General features: G+C 33.7%; 1 protein-coding gene across 3 annotated transcripts in view; it reads right to left on the bottom strand.

Moving 5' to 3' along the window:
• LOC127266711 (N-terminal acetyltransferase B complex auxiliary subunit NAA25-like) overlaps positions 1–19,991 on the bottom strand; it is a 60,672-nt gene that overhangs the window by 5,230 nt on the left and 35,451 nt on the right. For all 3 annotated transcript variants that reach the window (XM_051297067.1, XM_051297068.1, XM_051297069.1), the window contains 4 exons: positions 12,309–12,421; positions 8,502–8,578; positions 7,507–7,581; positions 7,230–7,422 (listed from right to left, as the gene is read on the bottom strand). In XM_051297067.1, the coding sequence (XP_051153024.1) occupies positions 7,230–7,422; positions 7,507–7,581; positions 8,502–8,578; positions 12,309–12,421 (458 nt within the window). The remainder of the gene's footprint in view (positions 1–7,229; positions 7,423–7,506; positions 7,582–8,501; positions 8,579–12,308; positions 12,422–19,991) is intronic.

The following is a 19,991-nucleotide window of genomic DNA, read 5'->3' as shown; positions in this document are numbered from 1 at the left end:
AAAGACCAGGTCATTTGTCACACATGGAAGACAAATGTTAAAAACCAATTTCAGTAAGAAGAATTTTCCACCAAATTAATTCACATGTTGCACATTTCATTGCGCCAGGTATATAGATTTTAGGCTAGAATGGGTAACCACAATTTGTTTCTTACTTTTCCAAGATATAAGGTTTTGACCTAAAAAAATTTGTATCCTAAAGTGGACCGTCAATCATATGGCTCCATGTTGAAACAAGCAATATCAGTACCAAAAAAGTAACGAAGTTGTCCAAGATCCTTGGTTCGAAATTTGGTATGAAGAAATGATTTCTTTAATTGTATTCCACCAATATCATTACCAATGATCACAATATCACCGGAATATATGATATATGCTCGTGTACTTCCCAGGAGGTCACCTATCTTGAAAAAGCAAGCATGCTAACTCTAGAGTTCTTTTATGTGGGCTTCTGAAAAGAATGTGAATGTTGTTGACATTAATTGAATTGATCTACAAACTCAAACCAAATCCGGGGTATCATACAAACCCTGGTGTTGCTACACATAAATGGTCTCGTAAAAGTCACCATGGAAAAAAGCATAACGGAAAGACCAACTGTGTATGGCTGTCAAAGCAATAAACACATGAATAAAAGTCATTTTCACATCTAGAAAAAGGTCTCAGACTTAAGTGGTGGAGTCAGAAACAAACGGCAAAAAATAGATAATGGACTATAAGTTAGAGTGACTAAATAGTTCATCCGGGAGAATCATCAACAAAAAGATCAAAATATTGAAATCTTAGTTTAGACTTGACTTGTTAGGTCCCTAGATGTTGGGGTGACCAAGCATAAATGGTTTGGAAGGTTTTTTTTTTTTTTAAATGAATTATTAAAGAAAAATAAAAGATGTTTTCCAAGTTGACTTCACAATTCAAAATGGAGACTAACTTTAAATGAGGTAACACTATCATAAAGTTATTAAACGGTGAGGATGACCAAAAGGACTATGCTCAACAAGCAGAGAGGCAAAGAAAAGTGCACATTAAGAGGATTAGGCATTATCAAAGTAAGATATTTATTTAACTAATGTCCTCCAATCATCTTCTGGGTAATCAAATCCCAGACAATAACTTGATTAGAGAAACAAGACATAGCAAATTAGTTAGCAAGTTAGTTTACTCAAAAATATGAGATTGAAAGGAAGATTTGGGACGATGGAAGTATGAGAGAAGACAAAACATGACAATAACCAGCTCCTTAGATAGAAGTGGAGGATCACGCAACAATTGCAAGGTAATTATCATGAAAATGGTGCAAAGTAAATATTTCCTTCTTACCTGAAACATGATTTTAGCCCCTAAAATATAATATTCACGGTTGACTTAAAAGAAGTAGAAATGTGACAATTTATTGTGTTACCTTGATAGGTTATCAACTTTGTAGAGGAAGTTGTAGTTTGGACAGCTTGAAATTCTAAGAACTTAGGTTGTGCTTGTTACATGGATTTGAGAGTATAAAAATAGAAATGAACATATTTCCCTTCTTTGTTTTAACCTAAAAAATTCAAAATTGAAAAATAAAATATTTCATATTCTTTGCTTTGAATTTTCTCTTGCATGTGAAGAAATATAGAGATTTGGAATTGTGAGAATATAAACAAATATAAAAGTAAAAAACACTCCCATCAATTATCATTCCGCACCAAAAATACCCGATTCTTTTTATCTCCAAGTTTTCATTATATCATCTGTCACAATTTGAGAATTCTAGAATTTGATGGTAGAGTTTTAATGACATTTTTTATTATTATTTCATCATAATTATAAATTATCAATTCGTGCATCCTTTTGTATAAATATTTTTGTTCGAGAAAATGACAATTAATTATTTTATATTTTTTTATTGCATTATCCGCTTTACTGAACTCCATTTTAGTTTTGTTTCTTTGCAATTCCAAATTCACCCTTAGTGTATCCTATAGAGAGAGACAGGATAATGTGGTTGTTGAGCCAAAAGTTGTGATGTGAGCCGCCCAAAGGTGTGGATATTTATCCCAGAAAACCTTCTTTATGGGTACGACGAGGTTGTATTACAAGGACTACTTCATCGATTAGGCTCACATCCATGAACCCATATAGTTTGAGAGGTAGCATACATGATGAAACCAGACCTATTGAAAAGAGATACAGCTACGGATACTTTCAAAATGAAGGGACACGACTAAGAATATACTTTAGGTTTGCAATACCATGAGTTTGAGTCCTGACAGGTTCAAATTCAAATTTTAGAATATAGGTCATTGTAAATAGTTCTCATTGCCTTTCCATTTGTTGAACATCTGCAGTTTCCTCTTATGAGATAGAGAAGAGTATTCAGCTCCTCGTATGTGCATTTCCTCTTTTCAAAGTAATCAATGAGCGACCTCTCTTACTTGGACTAAAAGGATGATAGAAAGTAAAATCGGAAAGAGCATGAAATTATGATTAAAGAGAAAGTGGAGTCTTTCGCAAATGCTTGTGTATTGACGACGGAGATAGGCTTAGGCCTGCTGTTCGCGAGTTTAAATTTTATTTACTTGTTTTTTTATTAATACTCCCTCCGTCTTAGAACTATAGTATGGGTTGTGTTATGCACGAGATTTAAGGAATATTGATATTATATTGGTAGTGGGTAAAAAGTATGGTTTAAAGACTTTTTTGCCCTTGTGAGTGTATTAGTGTAAAAAGTAGTGGCAATTGTGTAATAATAATGAAAAAGTAAGGGTAGTTTATAGTGATATGATTATTTATGAAAATTGGACTATTGTTTTGGGACGAACAAAAATGGTAAACAAGACTATTGTATTGGGACGAAGGGAGTATATTATATTTTGAGTTAGACTTGTCTTTTAGTTATTGGGTTGACTTATTTTATATATAGTAAGTAGGGTTTAGGTAATAGTATTTAAAGAGGAACTAGGGCGGAAGACGATGGCAGAGGGTGGCACACCGCTGCCCTCGGCAGACCCGCCACACCAACAACACTGCCGCCCCCAACCGTGTGCCACTACAGCCGACGATTAACTCCCGATTGCAAACAGGCCCTGTGCAACTTCCATCCTTCAATGGTTCAGATCCGATACGATATTGGCTCGCACATATCAACAATTTGAAATTCATAACACCAATCCGGAGATGAAAATGCTTGCAGCCGTGGTGGCCATAAAAGAAGCTGCATTGTACTAGTCAACCTCGTTACGCTCTCGTAAACCGAGGCTGAGATGGGAAAAAATTTCGCAAGCTCTGGTGGCAAGATTTGATACGTGTTTCAAGGGCAGTTCTTTTGAATGTTTGGCATACATTAAACAACTTAGTTTTCCCATTGAATCAAACCTTGAGATTTCCAAGTGCTTTAGTTGGGCTACCACTGTAATTGTCTCTATCTTATGGATTTCAAACCCATTTTCTTTAACAGTTTATACATTTGTCTCTATTGACTTTACTATTCAATAGTCAAAACCTCACTAGTGATCAAATGTCTTACAGAGTTATGTCTACTTTGGATATGTCAGGATTTACCATTGTAAATTTCATTCTTAGCCTTTGCTATTGCAGCTTGGCTATCGCGATGAATCATCATGGGAGGTATTAGTTTAGTCCAATATGGCATATCATCCATGAAGTTCCTCAGCCATTCGGCTTCCTCGCCAACTTTGTCCAAGGCGATTAACTCCGATTCCATTGTGGACCGTGCAATGCACGTCTATTTTGTGGATTTCCACAAAAGAGCTCCTCCTCCAAATGTAAATACATATCAACTTGTAGATGGTGAGTCTTTAGCATCGGATATCCAATTGGCATCGCAGTACTCTTCTAGTACCGGTGGATATTTTGCCTAGTGTATGCCAAAATTCAGAGTAAACTTAAAATAACTTAAAACTCTTTACTAGCGCTTTCCAATGTTCATGACTGAGGTTGCTAGTGTATCAACTCAGCTTGTTTACAGGGCAAGCTAGGTCAGGCCTAGTATAGTTTGTTAAGTATATTAGGCTACCAATAATTTTGGCGTACTCTTCTTGAGCTACGGGATCTCTCCTATTCTTGCAAGTGTATGATAAGGTCCATTGGGATTTTCACTAGAGTGTTATCGTAGGCGTTTAATATTCTCAGTATCTTTTCCACATTATGGGACTAAGTCAGAACAATACCTTCGGCTTGTCTTAGAATCTTCATTTCAAGAATGACGTCAGCTAATCCCAAATCTTTCATGTCGAAGTTATGACTTAACATGCATTTGACCTCATTGATCAGACTGTCCTCTTTAGCCATGATTAGTATGTCGTCTACATATAGATAAATTATGATAAAACCGGAAGGTGTTTCTTTGACGTAGACACAGTTGTCACACTCGTTTATTTTAAAACCATTTGATAATATGACATGACAAATCTTAAGTGCCATTGTAAAGGTGTCTGTTTCAGTCTGTACAAAGACTTTGTTAGTTTGTGCACCATTTTTCTCTTGGCCAGAACCGACATATCTTCTGGTTGTTCAATATATATACCTCTTCTTCTAATTCACTATTTAGAATAACAGTCTTCACATCCATTTGGTAAATCTCAAGATTGTTCAAAGCCGCAATCAAGAAAAGCACTCAAATGGATGTTATCCTGGTTATTGGTGAATATGTGTCGAAGAAGTCAAACCCTTCGGTTTGTTTGTAGTCTTTTATTACGAAACGGGTTTTGTATTTATCAATAGACCCATCAGCTTTGAGTTTCTTTTTCAAGATCCATTACCCTAATGGTTTACAACCTTTGGGTAGGTCAAATAACACCTAAGTGATATTCTGCATTATTGAGTCTATTTCACTATTCGTTGTTGTCCATATGCAAGTTTCATATGGTGGCGTATATCCCCTGCACGTGAAGGGGCGTGTTGGTTGACTCCCGTAAAATATAAATAAGTTTAAGCTTTTAGATGAGACGGTCATTTACTTCATCTCACAAGTATTTTCATGGTGACATTTTTTTAGTATGCTAAAATCACTCGTGCTTCATTTCCTATCAGTAATAAAAGAGTCTTAGGGTCTAGGTGGTTTGTCATATTTATTGATGATTGAAAAAGAGTCTCTCGGATTTATTTAAAAAAACAAGTCTATTTTCCCAAGTTTTCATGCAATGATTCAAAATCAATTTCGCAAAAAAATAACACACTTTTGTTATATAATGCTCGTGATTACTCAATCACACTAGAAGGAAATTTTTTTTTCAAAAAGGATGAATCATAATCATCTTGTATCACCGGAAAAAGGAAAAACAAACACTTTCTTGAGTGCACTCGAGCTTTCTTGTTTGAACAAAATGTGCCAAAAGTATATTGGGGAAAAGCTGTCCTTGCATCAACATATGTCATAAAGAGAATTCCTTCTAGGATCTTAGGATCTCAAAGTCCACTAGAGTCTATCTAAACTACACCCTGATATCCGCTATCCTTTTAATCTCACTCATCGGATTTTGGATGTACTTCTTTTGTTCATATTCATAACTATAACCATAGGATGTCAAATCCTCGTGCTCTTAAGTGTGTCTTTGTGGGATACTCATCTACTCAAAAGGGTTACAAATGTTATTATCTGCCTACTAAAAAAACTCTTATGTATAAGCTGATGGTACATTTCTTGAAAACAAGCTCTATTTCACCTATTGTTGTATGGAAGAAAACTCAATAATGCACAAAAAGTTCCTATGTCCATTGTCTCACTTTGTGTCATTTCAAAAGTTTTCTCCAAGCCATCAAAGCTTCCTTTATACCTTAAACACAATCTCTATTCCTAACTCATTGTCTGAAGTATTATCAAAGGAAAAAATGAAGACTTGCTATGGAAGTAGAAATGGATGCATTAGAAAAGAATGGTACCAGGGAATTTGATGGTAATGGGATGTAAGTGGGTGTATACCGTGAAGTTTAAGGCAGATGGATCCCTAAAATGTTACAAGGCAAGGTTAGTTGCAAAAGGATACACACAAACATATGGAGTTGATTATTGAGAACATTTGCTTCATTCACAACACTGAGAATTTGATTGGGAATTGCAGCAATATGATTTGAAAATTGTCTTTCTTTGAGAACTAGAAGAAGAGATTTATGGGGTTGACAAGAACAAGGTTTGCTTGTTAAAAAAAACATTATATGGGCGGAAACAATCACCGTGTGCTTGGTTTGGACAATTTGCCAAGGTAATGATAGCTAATGATTACAAGAAATGCCAAAGAGATCATACTCTTTTCATAAAGCATTCAGCCTCATGGAGTTTCGGTTTTGATTGTATATATGGATGAAATTATAGTGACAGGAAGTGATGCAGTTGAGAAGGATACCTTGAAGCGGTGTCTAGCCAAGGAATTTGTAATAAAAAATTTAGTAATTGAGGTATTTCCTTGGAATTGAAGTGGCTCATTCAAGGCAAGGATTTTTTTTTTTTTAAGTTTCTTTTTTTAACAAAAGTATGTTATGGATCTGCTCAGGAAAACTTGTATGACAGCTTACAAAGCAGTTGGAACTCCCATTAAAAAATCATAAATTTAGGCTCATGATGATAAAGAAGTGGACAGAGTTCCTTGAATCAAAGGCTGTGATCAAATAGGCAATAACATAGTCATATGGGTTGAGCAGAGATGTTCTGCTTTGATACCTTGTAGAAATTGGAAGAAAAAAATAGAAGGAAGTTAATTTTATTACTTGAATTGAATATTTGTAACACAATGAATATATACACAATCAAAACAGCTGGAACAAGAAACAAAAGAAATAGAAACAAAGAGAATAAATGAGGAAGAAGAAACAAACGAAATAGAATCAAAGAGAAACAAAAGAGAGATGGAAGGACTGAGAAACATAAGAAATGAGGAAGAAGAAACAAAGAGGCTGGAGACAGACAAACACAACTAAAATCTACAATTAATATCTAACAAGTGTAAGGGCATGATCAAATATTTTGCACACTATTAAAGAAACATTTCTACTAAGACAATGTGCTGAGATTCTCTTTGAAATTAACCCTGCCTAACCCACTGGGGAAGGCGGGAGGACGGAGGGGATATTAAGAAAAATATTATGAACTTGAGTTCCCTTTGACCACTGAAAGAAGAGGATAGTGCAAGTTTTGCTAACTGCTCCAAAGCACTTTCATATTCAAGATAGTTTGACAACCAAAAGAATAAGACCAAAAACCTTAATGCATACAAACCAACTATGAAACACCTTACATGGGAATAGTTCCTGCTGTAATATGCAAGGAATGTTCGGTCTGCAGATTCTTTAAGCTCATCATCCATAAATTTCATGAAGGCCCCAATGAAATCATCCATTTCGGGCCACAAAACAGCTATTATAATCTGTGATACAATATACTGACTTATTGAGCTCAGAAATGCTTTTTTCATGTCCACGTATTTATAGCTGCATGGGAGACAGATTCAAAGCAATACAGTGAAAAATAAGAAAATAAGAAACATGATATTGCAATGAGAATTTATTATTTACCACTCGAAAGCTAATGGAAGAGAGTTCCAACAGGAGTATACCCGCATCAATACAAACTTATACATGTCCACATTCCTGTGAAACATTACCAATGAAATATCTTTGAAAAAGGAACTGAAAATTCAAAAACATAAAATCTTAGCAGGTTTAGATAATGAACTAAACTAGCCTACCCTATGTTGTAGCAAGGAAAAACCATATCGTCCACTCCAAATTTTTCATGGAGAGAACGAACTCGAAAGACTAAGGCTATGTTCTTTTAACAAAATTTTTCAACACATTTCCAAAAAAAAAAAATTAATATATTACGCACTTTTTATTTTTATGTTATCTACACAATTCCTCATACCTCACATAAAAAATAGCAAAACACAAAGCAAGCACACCCTAATTGTTTGTAACATATTCTAATAATACTAAGTCAAGCTTTTTGTCCAGTACTTTTAATACTACAGTATGCACTCCGAAGTCATGAAGATATACATTGTTAACACCCTAATGAAACAAGTAATAAAAAAACTAACCACAAAGAAAAATAAACAAGCTACATGAAACAAGCAATAAACAAGCGACTTGAAACATAATGAAAATCAAATCGATCGCTAAACTATATCTGTCATGACCAAAATTGAAAAAATAAACCGAAAAAAAAAGAAACTAAACGGAAACTGATAGTTCGAACCATAAACAGTTGAAACCAAAATAAAAACAAAAAAGAAACAAAAATCGAGAGTTCGAACTGAAAATCAACAATTTGAGCGAAATTTTTAAAACGAACCAGCCAAACTGAAATAGAAGCTGTGACGACTTAGAAGGTTCGATATAGTTTTGACATTTTGACAAATCAAATCCGAACTGTTTGGACAAATTTCACAGAGGTTTTAGTATTACATTCTGAAAAGAAAGTAACTTCCCATTTCAATAATATACTTAAAATAATGTATAATCAAATAATTTGAAATCATAAAAGAAACTTCATTAACCAACTTCCTCACCCTCGGATAAGCAAACCGAACTCCAGCAGCATAGTTGACTCAATCAAATAACCAAGATCTCCTGTGCGTTGGAAAAGCTAACCACAAAGAATCAATCAGAATTAATGCATAATAACTTCTTGTTATCTTTTTTCTTTAATAAATTCTGCAGATTGGTGAACCAAATCCAGAATTCCCATAATTCCAAAATTTGGAAGATTTTACAATCTATGGTAGGATGAAAAATGATGGCCAATGTATGTTTTTATCCCTTTTACAGAGAAAGTGAAGCAATTATATACATTTCAACTTAAAAGAGAGCATATTTTTGTCCTTTTTCACAGTGACCTCAGTGAATACATTCAGTATCGATCTACGAATGTACCTATAATATATTTGTATGAATATTGAATATTACTTGCAACTTATTGGCATCACCAGGTTCAAAATCTAACTGTAAATTGAAACTTTTCTAGAGTTCTTTTTTTTTTTTTTTTTTTCTGGAAAGCAGATTTATCATTATATGGAATCTGGAATGTGGGTTAGATCAGGATGAACAGGAACACAGAAACAATCACTAACTCTAACTTACAAAAAAAAGGGCTAATCTAACAGTTGCCAAGTGCTTAGAGGAAGGCACAAAATGAGGAATTCTTAGAACCAAGATATGAGATCCACTCCAATCGAATCTTTACGTTTTGCTACGAAATCAGCCAGATTATTTCCACTTCTTGGAATGTGATGGAAGAAAATATTTGGATTCCTTAAAATTAAATTCCGGAGCCTATTTATTTTGAATTTGAGCTTCCATAGGAGGCCGCACCGGTAATTCAATAGAGAGCTAGCCAATTTCAAATATGATTTTAGTGATGGAGCCTGGAAAAGGTGATTGAGAAGTCGGATCATTGGAGTATGTAATACCAACTGATGTGGACAATCCAAGTTAGCTGCCACTAAAAGTAAAATTCAAATTGTATTTAGTTTGGTAACAGACGCAAAGGTTTCTATATAGTCAATACCATAAGTCCAGTAAATCCCTTAGCCACCAATCGAGCCTTGTATCATTCAAGAGATCCATCACTGTTATATTTGGAGTAAATACTCAGTTACAACAAACTGTAGAAGTGTTCCCTTTGGGAGCTCTTCAACTTTCCATGGCTGATTTTTTTCTAGAGCACTCATTTCTTCCAAAAACATTTTTCTCCACTTTGGACTTTCAAGAGCATCCTAGATATTGTTAGGAATTTGTATAGAAAAGATATTTGTAGTAAAGGTACATTATTGTAATGAGAGTTTTGAAGTGAAATTATAATTAGACATGGGATATTAAACACCAGAGCGCCTCGCCTTTCTAATGTGATTGAAAGATTTAGATTAGATGACTCACTAGAGAGAGGTTGCGGTCTTGGTTCAGAGATGGAAGTGTCTACTGATGTGATAAATTTTTCCTTTAGATGTTGGATTTCCCAAACCAATTAGTTTCCTAAACATTATCTCCTCGATGGAGTGATGATATCTTTGTGACAACTTTAATGCCTTAATTTCAGGAATTAAAAATTCAGGAATCAATTTGAGTAGAAAATTTTGCGTCTTCTAATTTATTTTCTACCGAAGATGAGAACTAAAAAAGGAACCTTTTCAAAGAACTTAGCATTCATTGAAACAAATGTTTTGTTTGTACGTTGGTGAAAACATTTAAACTCTTTTTTATTTGAAGCAACCTCAACAAACACACATTTTATAGCTTTTGGATCTAAATTCCTGATGTGTTTTTGGGCTTCTTAAGAAAACTGTACAACCAAACAATTTTAAAGACATAAAATAAAATATTCTAAATTTAGGAAAACAAAGGGTGTGTTTGCTTTTTATTTTAAAAAAAATAAATAAATAAAACTCTCATATTTAGACCACATGGTTCCCAATAAAAATAAACTATTTCTTCTAAAAAAAAATATCACATCAAAATACTATTTAAATCAAAACTCAAATAAAAACTCAAGATTCTAAAGCATAAATTGGGGTTTTAAATTTTAGTAGATGAGAAAGGCATTCAATTCATTAAAAAAATGGAATGTAAAATTTTAGTAGATTAGAAAGGCATTCAATTCATTAAAAAAATGGAATGTAAAATTTTAGTAGATTAGAAAGGCATTCAATTCATTAAATTTTATCTCCTCAAAAAATATTTGGAACATTAGTAGAAAACATTAGAGCCCTACCAAGGACATAACGATTTTTGTCTTTCAGCAATCCCATTTTGAGGAGGTGTGTCATTATAAAAACTTTGTTGAATAGTTCCATTCTCCAAAAAACTTACCCAAAATCCGAGTAAAATATACCCTTCTATTGTCACTTTGAAGAACTTAAATTTAACATCAAATTGAGTTAGGATTATGTTACAAACTTTTGTTAATACCTTTGCAACTTCACCTTTTTCGTTAAGTAAACAAGTCCAACCAATTTTGGTATGATCCTCAGTAAATGGAATAAACCATCTATATCCATTGCAATTAGTTACTTAAACGAACCAGAAAATCACAGTGGATTAAAGCAAAAGGTTTGAGGGCTTATCTGGTATAGGATGATAAGTACTTTTATGCATTTTAGCTTACACACAAATATTACATTGAACATACGATGGACTTTTATTCCCAAACTGCTAGATATATATAATGTATATGTATTTATATATATTAGTTAGTATTTGATATAGATTGTAGGCATAAGCCCAAATTAGATTAACTGTTATAGAGTGTGGGCCAAGCCCATATTAGTGTAAGAAATTGTATATTAAGTGTATAGTTTTATCTTTTAATGATAAGAAATACACATCAATTACACAAACAAACTTGGAAATAATATTTTAAGATAAAAAGAAACTTGCCCAATCTATAGTGCCACAAATAAATATCATCAAAATTCAAAGAAAAAATAGTAGTTAGGAAAGAAATCCTCTTGAGTAGTTTTATTCTTAAAAAATCCACCAACAAAAAAATAAAGACCATCACCCCCAACATGTCCAATCATCTTCCCCGACCAAGAATTAGCCCTTAACTTCATCAAGATAATGATGAATCCATGCAAGAAACATAACCACATAGTCATTCTCCTATCGCTTCTTCTACCTATCACAATCTGATGGACTCTCCCAATTCTCATCGTAGCAACGGTCCAGTTCTTGCCACAAGGAGACCATCTCATTATAGTATATTGTAACATCATGGATGACTTGTTTGGATTCCCACTATCGAGTCTTCACCAAAGATCCGAGAAGAGTTCTCAAGATCAGAATAAGTGCCCAAATAAACTATCATACTTCTCTAGCAAACTTCATGAACAAGTGTGGGTTAGAAATGGAGACCACGATGGAATTGAGAAGCCAAACAGTGACGAAGGAATTTTGCGATCACCAAAACATATTAAGAAGGATCAATGGTGTTTGGCTCAAGAATCTCAACAGTTAAATATTCTATCTTTCCATGACCGTCGATAGCTAATTCGACGGATTGAGAGAACTTAAAGAAAATTTCTTCTATTCAAGCAATGTAAAGTACTTTGCATTGAGGAGTGTGAAGTATCCAAAGTTGAAGAAGAGAAAGTAGTATGATTGGTGGAGGTGGATTCGGGGAAGAGGCCTTACTAAAAAGGATTGAAGAAGAAAAAAGTAAAAGAGAGAACAACCACAGACTGGCTTTATATACTCAATTACTTGTATTGTAAAACAGCAATTCAAGTGGAACACAATTCACTTTTTTTCATTCTCTTCCAATTCCACAATTATGATCTTTACATCTAAAATGCAATATACTTTTGTTAAAGATGGCTAACCTTGATCAAAGTCTTAGATGCCACTCCCAACAGATCATTACGATACTTGTTTCCCTCTGCATCTGTTGCATTCAAGAACTTTTCAATCACCTGAGAAGCCTGGTCTTTAAGGTCTATAAAAAGAACAAAGAAAAATAAAACTATGGTGTCATGCATTTGTTTAATTTAAACTATTTGTAAATTGTAAAACGTGAACATTATGCAACAGAAATAGAAAGCCTTAAAACAAAGTTCTAATGAGAATGCATAAATAAAAATATAAAATAAAATAAAAAATCCTTTTCCATTGAATAAACATCAATCATATAAGGAACATTTGTATCTTATAGTCAAAGCTAAAAGATTTTAAGAAAGGTGAAATCATCTAAGTGTTAAAACTATCTAAAATAGAAAAATATCCAAGAAGAAATGTATACCAAAACCATGGCTCACTTTCAAGTAAATGATCTAAGACACTAACGGAACACAACAACGGAAGCTAGTCATGCTCAAGCTTGCAATTTTTTTTATTTTTTTTAATTAGTGTGAGTAGGCAAGGGAAGCTACTCCTAGTATGGTTGATTTGATGGGGTGTTTGCCATCTAGCTCAATTACCATAAGCCAGGCTGATTATGATATGTTCCTTTAGTTCTAGGCATTTCAGCAGTCATCCTCTACTAATTTCGCCATCTCTTTTGATCTCCTTATCAGTTTTTCTCAGTCCAGTCCATATTGGGTTAAAGGGTTCATTATTTTCCACATTTTATCCGTCGAGCTCATTGACCTATATTACCCTTGCCACTGGTGAAAAACATATCCTTAAACTGTAAATAGTGCTTGTCTGTCATCTAGTTTGCCCCTTGGGTTTGTACTCTATGTTTCAACACAATCTGTTTAACCTAATGGTTGTCGTTCAACTTATTAGATATTTAAATTGTTTCATCTTAATGACTAATGATCTATTTGCTATTCAAGATCATAGTACAAGGCATATAATTGGTATCAGACACGTAAGTCTCATGGACTATATTACCTCAATAAGCCTTTTCATCCTTCCTCCACCCTTACCACTGCTTCTATCAAGTTTCCTAAGACATCTTATTTCTAGTCTTTGTCATTGTCTTCGGTACCATGTGAGCCATGTGTGCTTGGGAAGCAGTCTAGTACTTTTCCTCTAAGCACGTCAATACTTAAGAATTCGAGACCTTTGCATTAGCCCATTCATATATATTGGGTGCTTGTCGTAGTTTATCTACAACTGTTTTTTGATATTTTGTTATTTTTTTGATGATTTTTATCGGTGTAGTCAGGGTTTATTTAATGAAAAATCAAACAGAACTACTTACTATTTCTAAGGAATTTGTACTAGAATCCATATAGAATTTTATAATTCAAGGTTTTATGGAGTAATAATGGTCAGAAATATTTTTCACTCTTTTATTAATATGGAAAATTAGAGATGAGAGAAAAAAGATTATTTATTTCCACAATAATTTGAATTGATAATACACGGTCTTAAAATAGAAGATTACAAGGAGAAAAAAAGAGAAACAAACTAATTCCCTCAATTAAGGGATCAATTAATCCCTCAATTTAAGGGATTACAAATTGATTTTCCTAATATATTTACAAAGCTTACAGCTCACCTACTCTTTGACACCCCCCTCAAGCTGAGGAATAGATGTCTTCCATTCCCAGCTTGGATACAATATCATGAAAACTCAAACTGTTCAGCCCCTTTGTTAGAACATTGGCTAATCCTTGGAACAAACGAGGAAACATTATTTTTAAAACCCTAAAAGAGGGATGACCTAGACGAAGGTGATATGGCGAAATGATATCTTTATTCGAGAAACTAAGGAAAGAAAAAGACAAATTACTCTTAGGAGCTGACAAATTACTCTTAGAGGTTGTTTAGTTCATGGACTTTTTTTGTGGGATTAGGATTGGAATTTCACAGTAGGATATATGTGATGAGATTTATTATATTTAGTATTTGAAATCCTATTCTATATTTGGTTGGTAAAATTATGTGGGATTTATAATTCTCACATCTTGTTTTTTTTCATATGAGTGGAAGGATTTGAACTTTTTATATTCTAAATGACATAATTGTCCTCCTATTAATTTTATTTATTTTGATAAATGAAACCTCTAATTCATTATTAATACAAATTGAAAAGATATAAGTAATTTTATAGGGATAACAACAGGTTCGCGTAAACTCGAGACTCGACTGGACCCGACCTATTTATTTGAAGTTGAGTCCAATTATATAAATATTATGTCTGGGTCCGGGTCATGTTCGGAGTATAATATTAGTAATATATCAACTATACATATATACATATGAAAAAATAATTTCTAACAATATAATTATATTAAATTTTTTTAGTTTAACTTATTCATTATTTTATTATATTATTTTTTTAAATAAGATACATAAATTTTAATATACGTTGGGTCCGGTACTTGTGCAATTTTAAATTAAAATTTAAGAATTGTAAAAAAAAAAAGATTTTTCGAATCCATCCGGTTTTACCGGGTATAGATTCGATTGGATCCGGTATAATCGGATCTAATTTGGGTGTCAGATCAAACAATATATATTCGGAACGAATCTCAATTTCGGCTGAACCCGACTCATTGCCATCCCTATAATTTTCTAATTCAAATAAATTTTATAATAAATAATAAATTTAAACAATGAATTTATTAGTTTATTTTAAATAATATTGTACCATAAAAAATAATATAAATTTAATTAAACATATAATTCAAATAATAATTATTTTTAAAATTATTTAATTTTTATTTTATATAAATATAATAGTATTTCTTTTATAAGATGATATAAAAGTAAAATTTAAAATTTCAGGAATGTGATTCAAAAGTAACAGGGGTACCCCCATTACAAAAAAATCCATAATTTTAAATTTCATCATTTTTTTTTTTAACCGAACATGGATTTCATAAGATTTTAAAATCCAAATCCTATTAAGTTTTTTGGATAGTTAAAGGTGGTAAAGACCGTTCATTTTCTTAGCAAGTCCAATCCTCCTCCCCGATCCTAGTCTTGAAAAAACACAATAAGAAAAACAAAAAACAGCATAGCATTTGAGGTTATGAGTCAACTTTTGAATGGATACAAGGCTCGTTGTTAGCTTGGGTACATGGAGAACGTTTTTTAAGATAAGGCTAGGTGTGATATGTATATCTCTAATCCCTGAACCAGTGGCTAAAAAGCCATTGGCCACGGCAATTTTTCTATTACTTGGGCATGGGGTATAAGTGTGGAAGAGTTGAGATGTGAGGGTCATATGGTCTGTAGCACAGGAGTCCATGATCTAAGAGTTGGTATAGAATTTGTCTAAGATATTCATGCAAACAGGTTTACCTGAAATAACCATTGAACATGCTCCATAAGGCTTCTCAAGAGACCCCAACAAACCTTCTCAACTTCTTCACTATAGAACCCCTCTATTGCTGGATTTTCCTCAATAACTTTCCAATTTTCTGAACAGAATTGGATTATGCGGAAAGGTTGGAATTGTTGGAGATGGTGGTTTCAGACATGACTTGGTGAAGAAGATAAATTCACAGTAATAAAGGCTGGAACATAAACACATCAATGAAGGCTGCTTGAAAAAAACTACGAAACCCTAAAAAAATTCTTAGAGCTCTGATACCATATGGGAAACTAGAGATCAAAGAAAATAGATGTATTTCCACAGTAATTTGAATTGATAATACACGGTCCTAAAATAGAAGATTACAAGGAGAAAAAAAGAAACAAGCTAACTAATTCCCTCAATTTAAGGGATTACAAATTGATTCTCTTAACATATTTACAAAGCTTATAGCTCAGCTACTCTTTTGACAATTTATGTTATTTTCTTTTAGAGGATTATTCATCAATCGTCATTCCGTTTCACTCCCCAACAAAATAGTGTGGCTGAACGCAAGAACCGCATTTAATAGAAATAGCTCATACCCTCCTCTTATATCATAATGTTCCTTTTCAATGTTGACCTGATGCTATACTTACTGCTTTCTTATTAATCTTCTTTTGTCTCCTGGTCGAGGTCATTGCATTCTCATTACCTGTCTTTAGGTTAATATGTCATTATACCCTATATCACTTTGTGTGTTTGGTAGTACGTATTTTTTTTATGATTATACTTTTGGTTTGGACAAATTGTGTACTCAGTCAATCAAATGTGTTCGTTTCTTGAGTATTCTTAGGTCCGAAAAGGTTATCACTGTTATTCCCCTTCCAACCATCAATATTTTAGTTCAGATTTTATCATCTTTGATACGCTACCATACTTTTAGTGTCACCTTCTTCGCCTCCATCCTCACTACCTCCCGCTTCCGTTCCAATGGCTCTCATTTTAATCCTCCACTTTAGGTTTACAATTTGCATACATGGCATAGTCAATATACACTTAACTCACCGTCGCTTACTTCTGTTGACGACTCAGCTCCGGTTCCGTTCCTATCCCCACCTATGGCTCGACAATCACCTATTGCCGTTCTTTTAAGTACTTGGTCCGCTTATAATTCTAAACCTTTTTATCACCGTTTATCTCCTTACATGTGTAAATTATGTTTGCTTTAGATACTATTTCAGTTCCCCCTTCTTAATGTGAGGCTTTAGGTTATTCAGGGTAGTGTGAGGCTATGATGGAAGACATGTTTTTTTGCATGTAAACCATACTTGAGAGTTGGTTTCATTTTCTTAGGGCAAGGCACATGTCACAGTTGGCCATGATGGTCGCGTTTATTATCTCAAAGCTCAACTAGTCACAAAAGGCTTTACTTAGGTGGATGAGGATAACTATATTGAAACTTTCTCTCATGTTGCCAAGAAATTTTTGTTCACATTTTCTATTTATGATGGCTATGCTTCAAAATAATTTGTATATGGAGCAACCGTCTTATTTTGTTGCGTAGGGAAAGTCCTGTCTCATTTGTCCCTTTCGTCGCTCACTCTGACTTGAAACAATCTTTGCGGGCACGGTTTGGACATTTTTGCCTTATTATTTAAGAAATGATATGTTTGTTCGATCATACCATATTCTATAAGCATTACTTGATTGTCTATATTGATAATATTCTCATCATTGAAGATGATTTCGACGACATCACACAGTTGAAGAAGCACTTGCACAACCACTTTCACATTAAGGATTTGGGACCAATACGACACTTTTTAGGAATTGGGACATTAGGTGTTGTTCCACATGGATAAATGTTCAGAGCTTCCTTGTTTATATGGGTGAAACGAAACTTCTCTCATTATCAATTGATTCTGAGATGAAGCCCGGATCTCTTCTTAACATGGTATTACAACCATGGGTACCCATATTGGGTATGATATTGATCATGGTTATGATTTTGTTTTGTTGTAGATTCAAATAACACAATTCTCCCTTGTATATTGTTTCTGAACTATGCAAGTTTAAATAGAAAAAATACATCATTTAGTTAGTTAAATTACAGGAATTAATTAGCCCTAACTTACAGCAATATTATTTTGACCACATAAATATATTTTTTCTACACCCCTCAAGTTGGTGCATAAATGTCAAACATGCCCCAACTTGTTTACAAGCAAGTCAAATGATGGTTTAGTCAATCCCTTAGTTTGGATATCTGTTGTTTGGTCTTCAGATGCAACAAAAGGAAAACAAATTATTCCTGCTTCCAAGTTTTCTTTCACAAAATGTCTATTCATCTCAATATGTATAGTGCGGTCATGCTGAACTAGATTTTGGGTAATGCTAATAGCTGCCTTATTGTCGCAAAAGAGTTTCATAGGCAACTCAAGCTCCAATGTCAGATCTTTGAAAAATCTCTTAGATTCACAAAATTTCATATATTCCATTGGCCATTGCTCGATACTCAGGTTCAGCGCTACTCCGGGCAACAACATTTTGTTTTTTGCTCCTCCAAGTCACTAAATTCCCCCACACAAAATTACAACCTGTGGCGGACTTTCTGTCAGTAACTAACCCTGGTCAGTCAGCATCAGTAAATGCTTCAATTGTCCGATTTGCTTCCTTTCTAAAAATTAAGCCATTTCCAGGCAGCCTTTCAAGTATGTGAGGATTCTATGGACAACTTCAATATGTGCTTCATATGGGCAATGCATAAAATGGCTTACCAAACTTACAGAAAATGCTATGTCAGGTCTAGTATGAGATAAATAGTTTAATCTCCCCACTAGTCGTTGATATTGTTGCACATCTATTGGTTTACCTTTTTGAACATTCCCAAGCTTCTTGTTAGGATCTATAGGTGTGTCTGAGGGTCGACATGCACTCATTCCAGTATCCTTTAATAGATCGAGAATATATTTTCTTTGGGATACGACAATCCCTTGTTTCGATCTAGCAATTTCCATACCCAAAAAATACTTCATCTCACCGAGATCTTTAATTTCAAATTCTTGGGAGAGTCCAATCTTCATCATTTCATTCTCTTCATGGTCATCACCTGTATAAAGAATGTCATCCACATAGACTATCAAGACAGTGATTTTTTCATTGTTGGAAAATCAAATGAATAATGTATCATGATCAGACTGGGCTTGTGTATAACCTTCGTCCTTCACAGTGCACGTAAATCTTTCAAACTAGGCTCTTGGCGATTGCTTTAGTCCGTACAAAGCTTTCTTCAAACGGCATACTTTAGAACCAAACTTATTTTCAAATCCTGGTGGCAGTAGCATGTAGACTTTTTTTTCTAGTTTCCCATTCAAAAAAGCATTCTTTACATCAAATTGTCTGTAGCGGCCAATCCAAGTTAGCTGCCACTGAAAGAAGAATTCGGATTGTATTTAGTTTGGCAACAGGCGCAAAGGTTTTTGTATAATCAATACCGTATGTTTGAGTAAATTCCTTAGCCACCAAGCGAGCCTTGTATCGTTCAAGAGATCCATCACTATTATACTTTAGAGTAAATACCCACTTACAACCAACCGTAGGAGTTCCCTTTAGGAGCTCTGCAACTTTCCATGTTTGATTTTTTTTCGAGAGCACTCGTTGATTCCAAAACAGTTTTTCTCCACTCCGATCTTTCAAGAGCTTCTTGGATATTGTGAGGAATTTGTATAGAAGAGATATTTGTAGTAAAGGCAGAGTATTGTGGTGAGAGTTTTGAAGTGAAAACATAATTAGACATAGGATATTTAACACAAGAACGTCTTGACTTTCTAATGGCAATTGGAAGATTTAGATCACATGACTCACTAAGGAGAGGTTCCGGTTCTGGTTCAGAGATGGAAGTGTATGTTGATGTGATAAATTTGTCCTTTGAATGCTGGATTCTCTGTTCATATGCCTTCCCAAACCGATTAGCCTCTTGAACATTATTGCTTTTTGGATGGAATGATGATACTTTTTTGGCAACTCTAATGGCTCAATTTCAGGGATTAAAAATTCAAGAATCAATCTTTTTCTTCCTTTCTTTTCTTCTCCTTTTTTCTTCTACTTCGCGTTTCGTCTTCTGCCTTCCTTCGCTTCGCAGGTAAGGTTTGTTATATATATATAATTATATTATTATTATATATATATTATATATATTATATTATATTATATTATTATTATTACCATTATTATTATTATAAATATTATCTTCATCACCATTACCTTTATTATTATTATTATTATATTATTATATATTTTATATTTTATATTT

This window comes from Andrographis paniculata, unplaced genomic scaffold (assembly GCF_009805555.1).
Source record: "Andrographis paniculata isolate CXL003 unplaced genomic scaffold, ASM980555v1 Contig77END, whole genome shotgun sequence".
Classification (NCBI taxonomy): Eukaryota; Viridiplantae; Streptophyta; class Magnoliopsida; order Lamiales; family Acanthaceae; genus Andrographis; species Andrographis paniculata.
This window is presented reverse-complemented; position numbering and strand designations above follow the sequence as displayed.